At 54.8% G+C, this 16,526-nt stretch overlaps 2 protein-coding genes across 3 annotated transcripts in view; one reads left to right on the forward strand and one right to left on the reverse strand.

Annotated features, from left to right (window-relative positions):
• Positions 1–1,197: 1,197 nt before the first annotated feature.
• Pgam5 (PGAM family member 5, mitochondrial serine/threonine protein phosphatase) lies at positions 1,198–10,562 on the forward strand. 2 transcript variants are annotated; one of them, XM_047561687.1, is made up of 6 exons: positions 1,198–1,426; positions 5,357–5,535; positions 6,668–6,793; positions 6,906–6,994; positions 7,095–7,228; positions 9,697–10,562. In XM_047561687.1, the coding sequence occupies exons 1-6, from the start codon at positions 1,236–1,238 to the stop codon at positions 9,845–9,847; spliced, it is 870 nt and encodes a 289-aa protein (XP_047417643.1). In that variant the 5' UTR covers positions 1,198–1,235; the 3' UTR covers positions 9,848–10,562. The 2 variants fall into 2 exon arrangements, with proteins under 2 accessions (XP_047417643.1, XP_047417644.1); XM_047561688.1 differs by having other exon boundaries at positions 7,098–7,228.
• Positions 10,563–12,155: 1,593 nt separating this feature from the next.
• The window catches only part of Ankle2 (ankyrin repeat and LEM domain containing 2), a 31,203-nt gene continuing 26,832 nt past the window's right edge, over positions 12,156–16,526 (reverse strand). Inside the window, exons 11-13 of the mRNA XM_047561481.1 lie at positions 15,290–15,929; positions 14,340–14,471; positions 12,156–14,005 (exon numbers count right to left, since the gene is read on the reverse strand). Coding sequence (XP_047417437.1) covers positions 13,783–14,005; positions 14,340–14,471; positions 15,290–15,929 — 995 coding nt within the window. The 3' untranslated portion in view covers positions 12,156–13,782. The remainder of the gene's footprint in view (positions 14,006–14,339; positions 14,472–15,289; positions 15,930–16,526) is intronic.

Below are 16,526 nucleotides of genomic sequence, written 5' to 3' on the forward strand. Positions count from 1 at the left end.
CAACTGTCTTGGTTCAGAATATATCAGGGTGGGGTGGGACAGTTCCCAAAGGAAGTTGAGGGCGTTTGCAAGAGTAACAGGTGCTCCTACAACTCATGGGGACATCATGAGTGCACCCCCCAAGGAGCACCACCTCCTGGACACAGTGGGGAACTGAGGATCTCAGTGTTGGCAGACTGCAGATTCAGTTCTAGAGTGCGGCTGGGAGGAGTGGGGACACCTGCGACCCAGCTCTCTGGAAGGCTGAGAGGGGAAGACCACTTGAGCCCATGAGTTTGAGGCCAGGCTGGGCAACACAGCAGCAAGATCCCCTCACCACCTCTCAAAAAAAAAAAAAGTACAGTTCTCAATTTTAGGTACCAGCGTGGTACCAACGTTTGCTGAGGGAAGTTTTGTGCTGGAGCTTATATTGGTCCTGCAATAATCCTATGAAGTAGGTATCATTATTTTTTCCATTTCACAAAGGGGGAAACTGAGGCAAGACTCCTCAGGTAGTGGATGAATCCTGGATTCCGATGCAGGATTATCTGCCACCACTTTCACATGCAGGTTCTCAGGATGTCAGGGTTAAGCCAGGAAAAAAACAAACAAAAAAGCCGGTGGGTTTTTTTTCTTTTCTTTTCTTTTTAAGTAATGCAAATTCATGTTCTTGGGTTTCCAGCAGATCATAGCTGCACTCAATCTCAGTTCATTCCACACGCGTTTCCCGGCTGCGGCCAGGCACACGGAAGCCGAGAGCAAGGGGTTAGTCTCCCGGTGGACATTCATCGGTGATACAGAAGACATTTAGGGTGGTCCAGTGGGTCGGAGCGGGGAGAGCGGAAGCGCCTTTTCTTATCCTCAGGCCTGGATGCCTTGCCCAATAATATCCTAGTTACGGCTGGACAAATGAACCCAATCAAGGGCCACAGAACGGCACCACTGTGCCGTGCCACAACCCGGGCGCGCGCGGCTCCTCTCCAGGAGGCCTCGGGTCCTTTTGATTGCCCTGAGGTGGGCACTGAATGCGGCAGCACAGGCCGGGGTGCCGGAATGGCCAGGTAACTGCGGCCACTGCACTCCAGGTCTCGAGCAGATGCGGACGGCAGGTCGGTGGCCGCTTCGCGGGTCCCGCGCCGCCTCCGCCGCCGGCGCTCCCAGCGGCCCCCGCGGCCGGGGCGGGACTTCCGCCGGCGGGCGGTCGCGCGCGGAAGCGTGTCCCTCGCGGCGCGCCGTGGGCCGCGCGGACGGGCGGCATGGCGTTACGGCAGGCGTTGCAGCTGGCGGCCTGCGGGCTGGCCGGGGGCTCGGCCGCCGTGCTCTTCTCGGCCGTAGCGGTGGGCAAGCCGCGCGCCGGCGGGGACTCGGAGCCGCGGGCGGCGGAGGCGCGGGCCTGGGCGGGGGGCGCGCGGCCGTGCCCCGGCGTCTGGGACCCCAACTGGGACAGGTGCGCGGGGCCGGCGGGCGGCGGGCTCCCTCCTGCGCCCCGCGGCGCGCGGACGCCCGACCGGTGCCGCCGCGCCCGGGTGCCCGCGGTCCGTGTGCCAGGGCGGCAGTGCCTGAGGTGCCCGGGGTGCCTATGCCAGGGCGGTTGTGCCTGAGGTGCATGTGCCAGGGTAACTGTGCCCGGGGTCCGTGTGCCAGGTGGTTGTGCCCGGGGTCCGTGTGCCAGGGTGATTGTGCCTGGGGTCCGTGTGCCAGGGTGCTAGTGCCTGAGGTCCGTGTGCCAGGGTGGTTGTGCCTGGGGTCTATGTGCCAGGGTGGTTGTGCCCGGGGTCCGTGTGCCAGGGTGATTGTGCCCGGGGTCCGTGTGCCAGGGTGGTAGTGCCTGAGGTCCGTGTGCCAGGGTGGTAGTGCCCGGGGTCCGTGTGCCAGGGTGGTTGTGCCCGGGGTCCGTGTGCCAGGGTGGTTGTGCCCGGGATCCGTGTGCCAGGGTGGTTGTGCCCGGGGTCCGTGTGCCAGGGTGGTAGTGCCCGGGGTCCGTGTGCCAGGGTGATTGTGCCCGGGGTCCGTGTGCCAGGGTGGTTGTGCCCGGGGTCCGTGTGCCAGGGTGATTGTGCCCGGGGTCCGTGTGCCAGGGTGGTTGTGCCCGGGGTCCGTGTGCCAGGGTGGTTGTGCCCGGGATCCGTGTGCCAGGGTGGTTGTGCCCGGGGTCCGTGTGCCAGGGTGGTAGTGCCCGGGGTCCGTGTGCCAGGGTGATTGTGCCCGGGGTCCGTGTGCCAGGGTGGTTGTGCCCGGGGTCCGTGTGCCAGGGTGGTTGTGCCCGGGGTCCGTGTGCCGGGTGATTGTGCCCGGGGTCCGTGTGCCAGGGTGGTTGTGCCCGGGGTCCGTGTGCCAGGGTGGTTGTGCCCGGGGTCCGTGTGCCAGGGTGGTTGTGCCCGGGGTCCGTGTGCCAGGGTGGTTGTGCCCGGGGTCCGTGTGCCAGGGTGGTTGTGCCCGGGGTCCGTGTGCCAGGGTGGTTGTGCCCGGGGTCCGTGTGCCAGGGTGGTTGTGCCCGGGGTCCGTGTGCCAGGGTAGTTGTGCCTGAGGTTCCCGGGGTCCATGTGTCAGGGTAGCTGTGCCTGAGGTGCCCAAGGTTCGTATGCCAGGGTAGTTGTGCCTGGGGTCCGTGTGCCAGGGTAGTTGTGCCTGGGGTCCGTGTGCCAGGGTAGTTGTGCCTGAGGTTCCCAGGGTCCATGTGCCAGGGTGGTTGTGCTCAGAATCTGTGTGTCAGCGTGTCCGTGCCCAGGTCGGTGTGTCAGGGTGGCTTTGCTCATGGTCTGTGTGTCAGGATGCCTGGGGTCCATGGGCCAGGGCGATTGTGCCCCCAGTGTCTGGGGTCCGTGTGCCAGGGTGTCTGTGACCAGTGGTCCTGAGGGTCCATGTGCAAGGATGGCCATACTGGTTCCTGAGGGCTAGTGTGCAAGGAGGGCCCACCCTCCAAGCGTCCTTTTGCTAGGAGGAGGACAGAGTAGACTAGGACCTGGACAGTGCTGTGGTTATTGAGCCTTTGAAATAATGCTCCTGTGCTTACACACACAGTTTTAGTTTTAATATCAACTTAAATTTAAAAACCAAAGCAGTGCAGGTTTCCACTATTCAGTTGAAATAACAGTACTTTTAGTATATTGGATTCAATAAAGAGTGTTACTGAATTTCACCAGTTTCTCTTTACTTTTTTAATACTGCTACCGGACAATTTAAAATTATGCACGTTGCTGACTTTTGTTCCTACTGAAGAGGTTGCTTTAGAGGCAGGGATTGGTTATTGAGTGATTTACCCAGTTCCAGGTGAACAATCTAGGTACCTACAGGTGTAGTCTCTACACTTGACAATTAGAAATTGGGCACAGAGCTAATATCAAACCCCTACTTTTATCAGGAAATTCATAATTTTTTTAACCTTTAATTTTATTTATTTATTTATTGGTAATGGGGAGTGGACTCAGGGGTACTTTACCTTTTATTTTGAGATAGGGTCTCACTAAATTGCTGAGACTGACCTTGAGCTTGTGATATTCCTGTCTTAAGCCTTCAAAGTTGCTGGGATTACAGGCATGTGCCACTATGCCTGGCTAACCTTTAATTAAAAAACAAACATAATTTGTAATCATTTTACATTCTAGAAAAGTTGCAGAGAGAATCTTTTTGTATCTCACACCTAATTTCCTGTTATTAATATTTTAACACTAAGAATGGTAGACTGTCACATTAAGAAGTCAGTACTGATTATTGCTAACGGAAGTCTGTGCTTTGTTGAGATGTCCTTAGTTTTGCCTGCCCTTCTCTATTCCCAGGTCCCACAAGGCAGTTGGTCCTTGTGTCCCTGGGCTCCTGTCAGCTTAGTAGCTTTTCAGACTTCCTTTCTGATGCTGGGACCTTTTGAGGAGTGCAGGTCAGATGTTTTCTGGGTTGTCCCCCAGTTGGGATTTGTGTGGTGTTTCTCTTGTAATTAGACTGCAGTCATTCTCTTTTTATTTCTTATTTTTTGTTTGTTTGTTTTTGGTACCAGCAATTCAACCTAGGGGCGATTAACCACTGAGCCACACCCACCACTTTTTTTTTTTAATTTTGAGACGTTCTCACTGAGTTGCTTAGGGCCTTGCTAAGTTGCTGAGACTGGCTTTGAACTCAGGATCCTCCTGCCTCGGCCTCCTGAGCTGCAGATGATAGGCATGTGCCACCACACCTGGCTCATTCTCTGTAGGAAATCAGAAGGGTGTTCTGAATTTCTCAGGACTTTTAAAGGAAAACGCTCACTCTGAGGTCAAAGAAGTTGCTTGAAGTGAACCTAAAGTTGAGTCCAGTCTTTTCTGATTTCAGCTGATGCTCCCTGTTTGGTTGCTATGTCTAGACTTCTGGGTGGAGAGATGGGGAAGGCAGTTGAGCTGTGGGGACGAAAGGGCTGGTGGCAGGTGGGGATGAGCAGCAGCAGGAAGCTAATACGAAGGGGCTTGTCTCTTGTGCCCCCTCCTTCATTCCAGGATGTCCCAAAGGTTCGCATGGACACGTCTCTGGCTCCTTCCTGGGGGCCGTGAGGAGGAGTCCATGGCTTCCTTACTGCCTGTAGCCTCAAGCGCCCCAATGTCTGCCAACACATACCTCTGCTTGGTGTGAGACCAGCACCCCAAGTTAGCCCTGCCCAAATAACCCTCAAGTCACCCTAACGACCCTCCAGACCTTCCTCTCCTGCCACCATCTCTACAGGCAGATTCCCCACCCCCACACTCAACCTCCCGAGGCTTCAGGTCTGTAGCCCCTGCTCCCCCCGCCCCCAGCGCCACATGACAGCCACTGCCCCAGTTACATCAGGTAAAAGGTGCCTCAGTGGAACCGTGTTCAAGTTACAGTTGACCTGTGGATACCAAATCTGTGGGAGTTCAGATCCCTTTTATGAGACGACCCATTGCTTTAGATCATACCTAGGTTACTTAGGATACCAAATGCAGTGTGGACCCCATACAAGTACTTGTGTCCAGTACAGGGGCAGCTTTTTCCAAACACGTGCCATCCCTGGTGGCCGACTGCATACCCTGGATACAGAGCCACCTATCCTTTGACTTTAAACAGTCCACAGCCAGCGGCTGCAGTCAGCCAGTGAGTTCTAGGCTGCAGGCCCCATCCCGCTGCACCTCTCCTGCAGCCTGCTTCCTTCCTCCACCCTGGCCCTGTGTCCCCGTCCCCTGAGGCTTGCTCATCCTTGCTGGGACATGCGTGCCTTGCAGGAGGGCTTTGCCTGGCACAGAACAAGCTTGACTGCAGCTCGTGGAGCAAACGGGGCGTGCAGGCCTGCCCTGGAGGCTGCCGTGGCTTCTCTGGAGAAGTCAGTCTGGAATGGGAGAAAACCGTCTTGTCAGAGTCCTCAGAGGTCACGGGCATACCTTATCTTCAACACTAGGCGAGAGCCACTCTCTCTGGTCAACCTGCGGAAGAGGAACGTGGAGTCTGGAGAAGAGGAGCTGGCATCCAGGCTGGACCACTACAAGGCCAAGGCCACGAGGCACATCTTCCTCATCAGGCATTCCCAGTACCACATGGACGGCTGCCTGGAAAAGGACCGCACTCTGACCCCACTAGGTATGTGCCCAGCTGATCCCTGTGGTCAGCCTCCAGGGTGTTGGGGCATGGGTCTCCTTGAACCTGTCAGGGACCATCAGCACAGACATGGACATCGTCATCATCTGTGATTTTCAGCTGAACTTGGACAGGAGACAGGCTTCTTAACATGTCCGTACCAGAACATACGGGCTGAGGTTGGCTCAGTGTTACGGTGCTGGCCTGCATGTGCGAGTCCCTGGCTCCGTCCCCGCGTCACAGGAAGCAAGCAAGGGGCACAGTGGCTGTGCTTGCACAAGGTCAGGCTCATGCCCAGCCCTCGCAGCTCCTGCTCTTGGTGCTCCAGACGTGGCATCTGCTTAGCGCCTGCAGGCTGTCCACAGCATCCTCATGACCACTGGGCAGCAGCCTCTGCCCGCAGGCAAGTGTGTCCTTCCTGCCGTAGTGCCCTTGCGGGTGTGCCTGTGGGGGCGGGGTCTGGGGAGAGTCCAGACTCGAGTTTTTAGAGGAAGGGTCTCTGCGCTGCCCAGGCGACCCTCCTGCCTCGGCCTTTCTAGAGGCACTGCAGGCGCCTCCCTGCCCAGCTGTGTCTAGGCTGAGCGGTGCCTGTCTGGTTGAGATAGTCCCCGTCTGGCATGGGTGGAAAGATTCCGTGGTAAGAGGGGCTTTCTGGCCTGCTCTCCTGCAGACCCTTCCCTGAAAGACTTCCTGGCTCCTGGGTGTGGACAGGAAGTGAAGCTCCGCGTCTGACAGAAACTGACTTCCTGGCGATTTCCAGCCATATGCTAAAATACATTTAAGAAAAAGCCCCTCTATTTGCAACCACTTGGTGCTCAGTGACACTGAATCCTCAGTACATGTAGTGGCCACTGTGGTGCCAGCACCGTGTGGACTTTGTTGAGTAGGAAGACCTGCTGGGCTCCCACAGTGGGGCATGTCTTCTCTTTGCTATTAAATGGACCGAGGTGCTTTTTTCTGCATGGGGTTGAGGACAGTTGAATCGGTGATCTTGTTGACTTTGCTCCTTGAGATCCTGACCCCTGCTAGGCCCAAGCCCTTGGGGTCAGGAGCCTGGGTGGCACATGGTCCTCCGAGGTGTCACTGGTTGAAGGAGGGGTCAAGGTGTTTGGTTCTTGGGTATTTCACCTTCAAGGTCGGGAACAGGCTGAACTCACAGGGCTCCGACTTGCCAGCTTGGGGTTGAAGTTTAATAAAATCGTCCACTCCTCCATGACCCGTGCTGTGGAGACCACAGATATCATCAGCAAGCACCTGCCAGGTGAGTGGGGCTGGGGGCCTCTGCACAGGAACAGTGGGACTGGGGCTCGTGCCACCTGCAGGGGAGGCCACAGGGCAGCTCCTGGAGTGGATGGCACTGTGCTCCTCCTCAGGCGTCTCCAGAGTCAGCACAGACCTACTGCGAGAAGGCGCGCCCATCGAGCCCGACCCTCCCGTGTCTCACTGGAAGCCAGAGGCTGTGGTAAAGCACTGCCCCACGGGCCACTGGGGCAGGGGCTGGGTACACCTTCTGATGGCCACCTCACCTTGCTTCCCCCTGGTGGTCCTCACTCTGCCCCCAGCAGTATTACGAAGATGGTGCCCGAATCGAGGCCGCCTTCCGGAACTACATCCACAGGGCAGATGCCAAGCAGGAGGAGGACAGCTATGAAATCTTCATATGCCACGCCAACGTCATCCGCTACATTGTCTGCAGGTAGGCCTCGCCTAGCCCAGGGCCGGAGGGCGTAGGTGTCAGAAGAGGCAAGGACCCTCCCTTCCCTTCGCCATCTCTGCGGGTGTGTGGCTCCTGCCCTCTGGCTCTCTGCCTGGAGCTTCTGGGTCTTGTCTCAGAGCTGGAGGGTCCTGTCACCGCTGGGGTGGAGTGCCTGTGAGTCGGGCTGCCTCTGGCTCCGTGTTGGCAGAGCAGCACAGATGGACATGGCCCTGGTGTCAGCTGGGCTGCCATGGGCAGGGCGCTGTGTGCTGGTCTTCCAGCCCCTTGACGATGCCACATCCTGGACTGTGCAGAGATCCCGTTTCCCCTCAAACTGGTCCCAGCAGCAGCTGTGAGGATCTGTTGGGACCCTGCTGGCAACAGTCACCAAGGCCCGCTCGGGGATTCTGCTTTCTGCACCCTCTGTTCCTCACGGAGCACCCTGAGTGCTCGGCCTCTCCCTCGGTGCATGTGGGGTGGTGTGTTTCTTCTCTCTCGCCTTGAGAGCTGGGATGGACCCAGGCCTTGAGCTCTGGGCCACAGGGCCTGTGCCCAGCACTGACCGCGCGGGGGCGTTGGCTTTCTGGGTCCTGGACTGCGGCTGTGCTTGTCGTGAGTGCAGTTGTTTGTGCTCAGGCTGCTCTGCTGGGGGTGCCTGTGTTCTGGTCCTTCCCCACACTGTGGTACCGTAGAATGTTCCAGGCTTGTGTGTGTGTGTGTGTGTTTTCAATCCCAATTCTGGGGATTGAATCCAGGAGTGCTCTACAACTGGGGAACTACATCCCCAGGACTTTCTATTTTTTATTTCGAGACAGGGTCTTGCTAAATTGCCAAGGGTCTCACAAAATTGCTGAAGCTGGTCTCAAACTTGCGATCCTCCTGCCTCAGCCTCCTGAGTCACTGGTGCACGCCACTCTACTGGCTTGACTCATAGACCTGGAATAGGCCTGTTTTCCATGAATGCCAAGGCAGCGTCTGCATGCACGTGGGGCCTCTTGGGTGGGAAGGCCCTTGTGTGCTCTCATTTCAAATAAGTAAAAGGACTGACCAAATCTCAGTAACGTGCAAACTTTGAGAAACAGTGGAAGCCTGTCTCCACCTGTGGATCCCCTAGAGAATATTCATCAGGCTTCCGTCACCAGGGGTCTCCTCTCCTCTGTGACCTCTAGTCTGGTCAGTGATACTGTCTGTGGTTGTGTCAGCAGGGCTGTGGTGGCCCATCTCCTTAGGCATCCCATGCATGGTCCAGCAAGAAGCCCAGGTATGGAGGCCCCATGGTTGGGAGAGTGGCAGCCCCAACATACAAGGCTGCTGGGGAGTTGGGATCTTCCACCCAACTCCTGGTGGCAGAAGGGATGCGGCTGACGGCTGGGTGCTGGGCCCTGTCTGCAACAGGAGCAGACTTGTGGGGTGGCGCATCCCTCCTGTGGGCCCATCCCTTGCACCCCTCTTCCTTGTTGACACCCCATTATCATGTGAACACTAACAGCACTGGGAGGTGACACCGATGCCAGGAGGCACCAGGAGCTCCCCTGTGCCAGACACAGCCTCAGACACCGCTCCCAAGTTGCACGCGCATGATGCTCTGTGCAAGAGCAGGCCCTGTGGTTGTGGGGTTCATACTGAGATTTCTAAAAGCAGCATGGAGCCCAGCGACTCAGGAGGTTGAGGCTGGAGGATCACAAGTTCAAGACCAGGCTCAGCAATTTAACCAGACCCTTGGTAACTCAGACCCTCCTGGGGGTGGGGGACTGAGTTTGTGGCTCAGTGGTACATGTGAGGCACTGGGTTGGATCCTCAGTACCACATAAAAATAAATACGATTAAAGGTATTGTGTCCGTCTACAACTAAAACTTTTTTAAAAAAGTACTGGGGATATAGCTCAGTGGCAAAGCACCTTGGAGTTCAATCCCCAGCATTAAAAAAAGAAACAAACAAAAAAACCCAGTGTGAATACAGCTACCAAACTTACAGCAGAAAAGTGTCACCATGGCCACTGGGGCCGGAGTGGGTTTGAGGCTCGGCCACCTTCTGAAGCACGAAGGACGTTGGGTGACTCAAGGAAGCTGTGATGGAGCTTCTTAGCAAGTATTCCTTGTACCTAATAAGCATTTTAAGGGTATGAAAATGCTACAGGGGTTGTGGATTGCACTCCATCCCCTGGCAAACACCCAGCCTCATCAGAAGTGGGTCTGATGTACTCTTTGGCCTTGTCCTTTGTTACACTGTGAAAGAAGGAGTGACACTGCAAGAAACTAGTGTGTGCTGATCACGCAGCTTGACTCCCGTGGAGCCCTGGCCCAGTGGGACAGTCCCTTGTGGGGGACCCAGGGGCCCTTAACCTCTGGGCACCCTGGGGCCAGCCAGAGCATCTGCTCTGGTACTGCAAGGCCTGGGTCTTGCCTGTCCCACAGGGCGCAGTGGCCCCCCACCAGAGCTCCCTCTGGAATGTTCTCTCTTCCCGCAGAGCACTGCAGTTCCCTCCGGAAGGCTGGCTCCGTCTCTCCCTCAACAATGGCAGCATCACCCACCTGGTGATCCGACCAGATGGCCGAGTGGCACTCAGGACCCTTGGGGACACAGGGTTCATGCCTCCCAACAAGATCACCCGGTCTTGAAGGCCCCGAGGGACTCTGCCCTTCTCTGCGTGCAGCCTGATGCAGCCTTCCCTCCTGTCCCCTGTCCAGGCTGCGCGTGCGGACACGTCTCAGATGCGGGGCTTGAGCAGTTGTGTCTGGCCCACTGAAGAGGGAGAACTTGGGGCCAGACAGCCTGACTTTCTTCCTCTGTCCTGCCAGGACAGCCCCATGGGTGTGGGGTGAGGACCTTCTCAGGCAAGAGGACGGCCTGTGCTGGGCTTGAACAGGCCTGGCTTGCCATCCCTTTGGACCACCATGGCAGGTCTGCAAGGGTGGTCAAGTAGCAAGTGACTCCAGGCTCTGCCAGAGCTGGTGAGGCAGGACAAAACTGTAACAGCTCGCTTCACGTCATACATTCTTATTCTGAAAACCTCTGTCGCGTCAGTGTTTGTCAAAATATGTTCCTCATCTGGGTTCTTGCTTTGAAAACCACTTTCTCACCCCAGAGTTAGGGATCCTGATACTATAGTATCTGAAGGTACAGGGACTGGCCAGCTGCACAGGTGGACTTGGGTGAGAAGAAGTGAGTCTCAGTGCCATGGTCCATGTGCTGGCCTCGGCAGACAGGGTGGTGGGCGGGTGACGCTGGGCAAGTTATCCTGAGACATCCGGGCTGACAGCTCCATCTTGGTCTGCACCCGGCTTCTGTTCATCTTTTGGGCTTGTGGGTTAAATAAAATATTTGGACACGATATGTCTACCCCAAATATCCTGTTAATTTAACGAAAGCAGTACAGTTTCTACAAAGTGATTATGAACATTTTAAGTAGTCAGTACAATGAATTGGGATATTTGATCCATTTCTCTGTCCTCTTTGGAAATAACTACATAATAAAATTTTAAAAGTACAAATCGTGATTGTCTTAAAACGGGAAACCTGTGCCATGAGACCAGAGGTGCACTAGAAAGCCCCCGTGCCTTGCGTGTCCTCAGTCAGCGTCCTGCCAGACGGGACACGCAGGACCACCCCAAGGCAGGGCCGCGGCTAGACGGCCGGGCTGTGCGGACCTTGGAACCCGCGGCCGGCATCCAGGCATCGCCTGCGTGTCGGCCCCAACGCCAGACCCTGGGGAAGCCGCAGTGGTTTGCACGCCCTGCTCGGAGGCCCGGCCCGCCTGGAGGCGCACCCTCCGTCCTGGACCTCTGAACCGGCAAGTGAACCAGACCACATCTCGGGGTGGGGGGATTCCTGGGTCTCCTCGACCGCGCCTCACCTCTGCCCCTGGCCCAAGCCTAAGCCAACTCCAAGCGCCATCGCCTCTGCCCCGCCCCTCACCAGCTCGGCCCCGCCCCTTAACCCCCGGCCCGCCTATTACCAGCTTCTCCCCGCCCCTTAACCACAGGACCGGCCTATTACCAGCTTCTCCCCGCCCCTCACTTCACCTCCGCCCCGCCCCTTAACCACAGGACCGGCCTATTACCAGCTTGTCCCCGCCCCTCACTTCACCCCCGCCCCGCCCCTTAACCACGGGACCGGCCTATTACCAGCTTCTCCCCGCCCCTCCCCTTACAGTGGGAACAACATTCCGTCTGGCCAAAACAAAATTTGCATAGCACTGGACCCTGCAGGACCTGAGGGAACTGAGATGGCGACTGGTTCCGCAGGACTGCTCAGGTGGATGCTTAGACAGCCCAGCAAGCAGAGCCTGGCTCAGGACAATCATGTGCACACCAGGCCCTGTTCAGTCATTTCCCATGAGAGGTGAATGTCTCTGGAAAGATCCAGACATCATTCAAAAGGACCTGGCTGTGGTCCCTGCCAGTGCAGAGGGCACTTGTTTTAGTGGCACCTGAGCTTGCTTTTCCCCCAGAATGAACAGTGGGGACTTGAGGTCTCCCTTCCAGAGCCTGCCCACTTCCCTCATCGTACACCAACTTTTTCAAACAGATTACATGCCATCTGCTAACATCATAAAAAGGCCTCCCACTGCCAAACGCAGCTATAACCCTTGTGCTAATTTAACTGTACCAGTTATCCTCACAACTGTGTAAGTAAAGAAAGGGGGAAAAGGCGAATGAGCTGGGCGTAGTGGTGTGTGCCTGTGGTCTAGCACTGTGCAGGCCAACGTGGGAGAACGGCTTGAGCACAGAAGTTCAAGAGGACATCACAGGCAACACAGTGAGACTCTGTCTTAAAAAACAAAACAAAACAAAACAAAAAACCCAAAATGAAAAGAGCAACTAAAGCCATCACTCTCAGGTTAATGCACTGTTTCATCAAAACACTGCTGAAGGTTTTACTAAAAACTAGCATGCTGTCCAGTCACAGGTGAGAGATTTCTGAAAGCATGGTGTAAAAATAACTTTATTCAGTAGTTTTTAAAAGGACACAGAATCACCCAGGAAACAAAGCATTTACTAAAACAGGTTCAAACAAATGGAGAAATAGTCAAAGGCAGCCTAAAACTACAGAAAACAAGAGTCTGCAAAATTAGAGCAAAAGCTATTTTAATTTCAATTTGCATATTTACAACAATATATAGAATAAGGTAAGCCTTTAAAGAAAACAGATCATCACTGTGAGTGTAACATCCGTGTTTTGATTTTGTTGAGAACAAAGATGCCTTTTTTAAATGCACTGTTTAGACTGTGCCATTTCTGTCCTGTGCCCAGAGCTTGTCTGTGCATGACAAATGACACACCCCATGTAACAAACCTGAATTTAAGACCTAAATAGTAATTCCAATATTCCCAACCGACATGTTTATCACATGAAATAAACTTTTCTCTTTACACAGTTCATTTCAGCAATTTTACATATGAAAAAGAATACCTACTTAATATTATTGTACAGTCTCAAAAAGTTAAATCAGGAAAATTAAAACTGATTTACAGAAGGCACTGAGGTTGGCAAGAGCAGCAGCAGTTTTCATTTTGGATCAAACGCTGGATGTGTCCACAGAACTGCTGTGTGGGAACCACTGTCCTGACACTGGGAGGAGACCAGCCTGTTGCAAGGCCATCTTGTCTCAGGCACCTGGACAGCTGGCGGTGCTTCCTGCTCCCCACATGCTCTAGGGACAGACCAGGTTGGTGCCAAGGGAAAAGCCTAGGTCAACACCACAAGTAACTGGAATGGACTCAAATTTTGGTTTCTGTACTGTAGCGTAATGCTCTTTTCAAAAAGAAATCCAATTGAAATGAATTCTACGTGGGATCCACCTGTATAATCTGTAACAGAAAAATTGATGCTTATCTAATTCTCAGGACAAATTTCAAAGCTAGGGAACAGCTTACAGATTAATGATCACTACTATGCTTGTAACTAAGGTGAACGGGGAGCTCGGTGCTGGTGAGAATACCTTTTGGTTACAGCTGGTGAGTGTTCTGACTATCTTCATGAATCCCAATGGTTAGAATGTTTTTTTCCAAGAAAAAGCTACTTTCACCTACTCCCATGCTCAGCAGTGTCCTGAACACCACTGCGTACCTGAGAGGCAAGCTCACTGGCTCCCTGCTGCCCTCCTCCTCGTCTGCTCAAGTCCAGGAAGACACGCAGACCACCCTGCACCCAAATGCTGCTGCCCCAGGAAAGGCAAGACAACACATGGTTCATCCTTGACTTGGAAATGGAGTGGAGGCAAGTGCAGCTGCTTGCAGGCCGACGCTGACCCCGGGGCCAGCCTCTTTGCGCCACGACACCTGTTGAGTTTGGGAAGTGGTGGCCACCTGCTGTTTAAGGGCTGTTGCACCTTTGCCCAACAACAAACCTAGGACTACTACCTGAAACGTGTATCTGAGTTTACTTTTATTAACTTCTTCCAAAATATCAGAAATGTAAATTTTATTTAGAACATTTGCATTTCTAGAATTATGACCCAAAGAGAGGATTAATAAATTATTCAGGATATATTCCTTTGTGAAATTTGACCAATAACCATAGGAAACCCAAGCCTCTGCAGCAAGTGCCAAGCCTACAGGACTGTGAGCTGGGCCATGTGTGCCACCCTGCGGAGGTGGTTCCCACGTGCAGGGCTGTAGCGCCCGGGGCTACCCAGGCCAGGGGAGCAGGAAGCATGGCTGGGTTTCCCAGGGCTGCTGCCAGGCGCACCACTTCGCACTGGACTGGAGCCGCGCGGGCAACCAAGATCCGGCAGCTGAGACTTGAACCTTCCTTTCAGGGCAGGGCTTGGCCAACTACGGAAACCAGATGAGATCCATTACCTCAGTGGGCACACGCGCAGAGCACAGTTCAAGGCTGCAGGAGTTGGCCCCCACACCATGCCCTGGACAGGAGCCATCACAGCCAGAAGGCACTCCTGAACCCAGGGCTCTGGGCACCGGAAGGTGAGGAGCCCTGTGACCCGACTGTGAGCCTGGTTGCTACCACCCCACAACACTCAGCAGCCTGTTCTCTTTTCCACCCGGCTGTAGGCATGTCCCATGTGAGTCATGGCCACATGGAACTGCAGTGGGGCAGGACCACCACCTGTAGCCACAGTCAACAGCGACCACAGCAGACCCTCCTTACCTCTGTCTGTCTGAGGCAGAGTAGCACAGGACCGCGCTCTTCCACCTGTGCACAGCTGGGTACTGACGTGGGTCAACATCTGCATGTTCCAGAGCTGCCAAGACATCCCGATCTAGTTTTGATGGCTCCTCTCTAGAATGTAATACAAGGATACAAGAAAAAGCAGAAACACCTGTGATCCCAGCTACTCAGGAGGCTGAGGCAGGAGGACTGCAAGTGCAAGGCCAGCCTGGGCAACTCAGTGAGACCCCCCAACTCAAAATAAAAAATTAAAAGGGCTGAGGGGGCAGATCTGTGGTAGTGCTCCTGGGTTTGATCCCCAGTACTGCAAAATAAAAACAGACTTTCAAAATATCATTAAAGTCAAACTCTAGAACCCAGCAAATGTACAGAATGGTGTGGAAGAACCAAACTGACCCAGGTACGTTGAACCACTAAGTCACCCTCTACCTTCAGGGATCAGCTAGAGGGAGTAATAGGCTGGTCAACAGGGCCAGGCAGCCTGGCCATCCTATGCTGAGAATGCAGGAGGGTAGGGAGGTCACCCAGAAATAGCCAGCTCTGCTATGGACACGAAGCTCTGCCTAGTAAAACAAACCACTTCTTAGGGAGACCTAGTCCCTGGCGTTTACCTCCCACGAACACAAAGCAGACTCCAGATTCAGCCAGTCCAGCTTTCTGAAAGAAGGCCCTGCAAGATCCTGACGCCAGGGCAGCTGCATACCCTGTGAGCCGGGCCCCAGCCTGGCAGCGTGGTGAGACCTGGTCTGAGAGTGAATAAGAGGGTGCTGCGCTCCGTGACAGCACCGCGCATCCTCCGTGTGAGCCCCATCAAAAAACAGAAGAGCTACGAACTCAAAACAAAGACGGGAACCAGAGTACATCCAATCAAGCCCTGGGGAAGGCTGGGAGGAACTACCAACCATGCCGCCTGGCACTGTCACGCTTACCCAAAAAGGAAGAGTTTCCTGGCGCAGTCCCTTGTGGAGGGGGAGGATGCAGACGAGGCTGTGGGCTGGGACTGAGGTTCGCACCTCTGCTGGGTCCCCTGCTCAGGAGTGCTGGGGTCCAGGGACATCTTCGCCAGTCCAGTTGACATCTCGCTGTCTGTCCTTACCTGGTTATTTCCGAGCCCGACAGCAGCAGCAGGTGGTGTCAACAAGTCACTTCCTACTGTGGCCTCTCCTGAAACCAGGATCTTATCTTTAGTTTTCATATTTTTATTTGCTGTCTTTGAAAGGCTACCTCCTAGATTTTGCAAATTCATTTTATCAAACTCAAGAGTCACACTGGAGACAGGTGACGAAAGAGCCTCCTCTCTGCTGAGGGTCTCTGGCCTCTCCACACCTGGGATCCTGCAGAGCCCATTCCTGCTCACGTGGGGATGGTGCTGGTCGGAGGCTTCTTCTGGGTCTGCCTTCTCACCCAGGGGAAGGCCACAGTGCTTTGTGTTTCGAGAACCATCGATTGTGGGCTGGCTCTGATTGTGAGTTGTATTCTGCCAATTTTTAATTTCTTCCAAGCTCACGTCATCGTCCTCATCTAGAAATGCCCCCACAGAAATGGAATTGCTGCACTTCTTCCCATTGCCTGTGAGGGTGACAGAGCAGCACTTCAGAGATGAGGACAGGAACCCAAAACACAGCGAGCCTCTCAAATGTGCTGCAGACCTAGGACCCACACCAGAAATCACCATTAACTCACAACCTCTCCCGCTTTCGAGGCAGAAACCACCTGTGCTACCCGTGGGAAAAAGGGAAGCAAGACACCACAGTCAGACCTGAGCTCCGGGGCCATCCTCCCTCAAAGGCAGGAATGGCCACAGTGGACACCAGCCCCTGAGCTCACAACCTCCAGGGGCTGAGACCATGCTGGGCCCTGAAACAGCCTCCAGAGCAATCCCATAAGAACAGCCACAGGCTGGGGTTGTGGCTCAGGGATAAAGCCCTGCCTGGCATGTGAGGGGCACTGGGCTCAATCCTCAGCACCTCTAAATACAAATAAGTAAATAAATAAAGGCACTGTGTCCACCTACAACTTAAAAAAAAAAAAAAAAAATCAGCCAGAGTCCTCTGGCCTGTGGACGACGTGCAGAAGCACTGCCCGAAGGCAGCACGGCTCCAGGACGGAAACACTGTGTCCAGGCGGTGGCCCTGGACGTGGCCCACGCTGCTCAGGAGGGAGCTG

This window comes from Sciurus carolinensis, chromosome 8 (assembly GCF_902686445.1).
Source record: "Sciurus carolinensis chromosome 8, mSciCar1.2, whole genome shotgun sequence".
Taxonomy (NCBI): domain Eukaryota; kingdom Metazoa; phylum Chordata; class Mammalia; order Rodentia; family Sciuridae; genus Sciurus; species Sciurus carolinensis.

What these genes read in the sequence shown, in the direction of transcription:
- Pgam5 (XM_047561687.1), top strand. Translation starts at nt 1,236, where the DNA reads ATGGCGTTACGGCAGGCGTTGCAGCTGGCGGCCTGCGGGCTGGCCGGG. An exon ending in ACTGGAAGCCAGAGGCTGTG is followed by an intron (nt 6,995 to 7,094) that starts GTAAAGCACTGC and finishes CTCTGCCCCCAG; the next exon opens with CAGTATTACGAAGATGGTGC. An exon ending in ATCCGCTACATTGTCTGCAG is followed by an intron (nt 7,229 to 9,696) that starts GTAGGCCTCGCC and finishes CTCTTCCCGCAG; the next exon opens with AGCACTGCAGTTCCCTCCGG.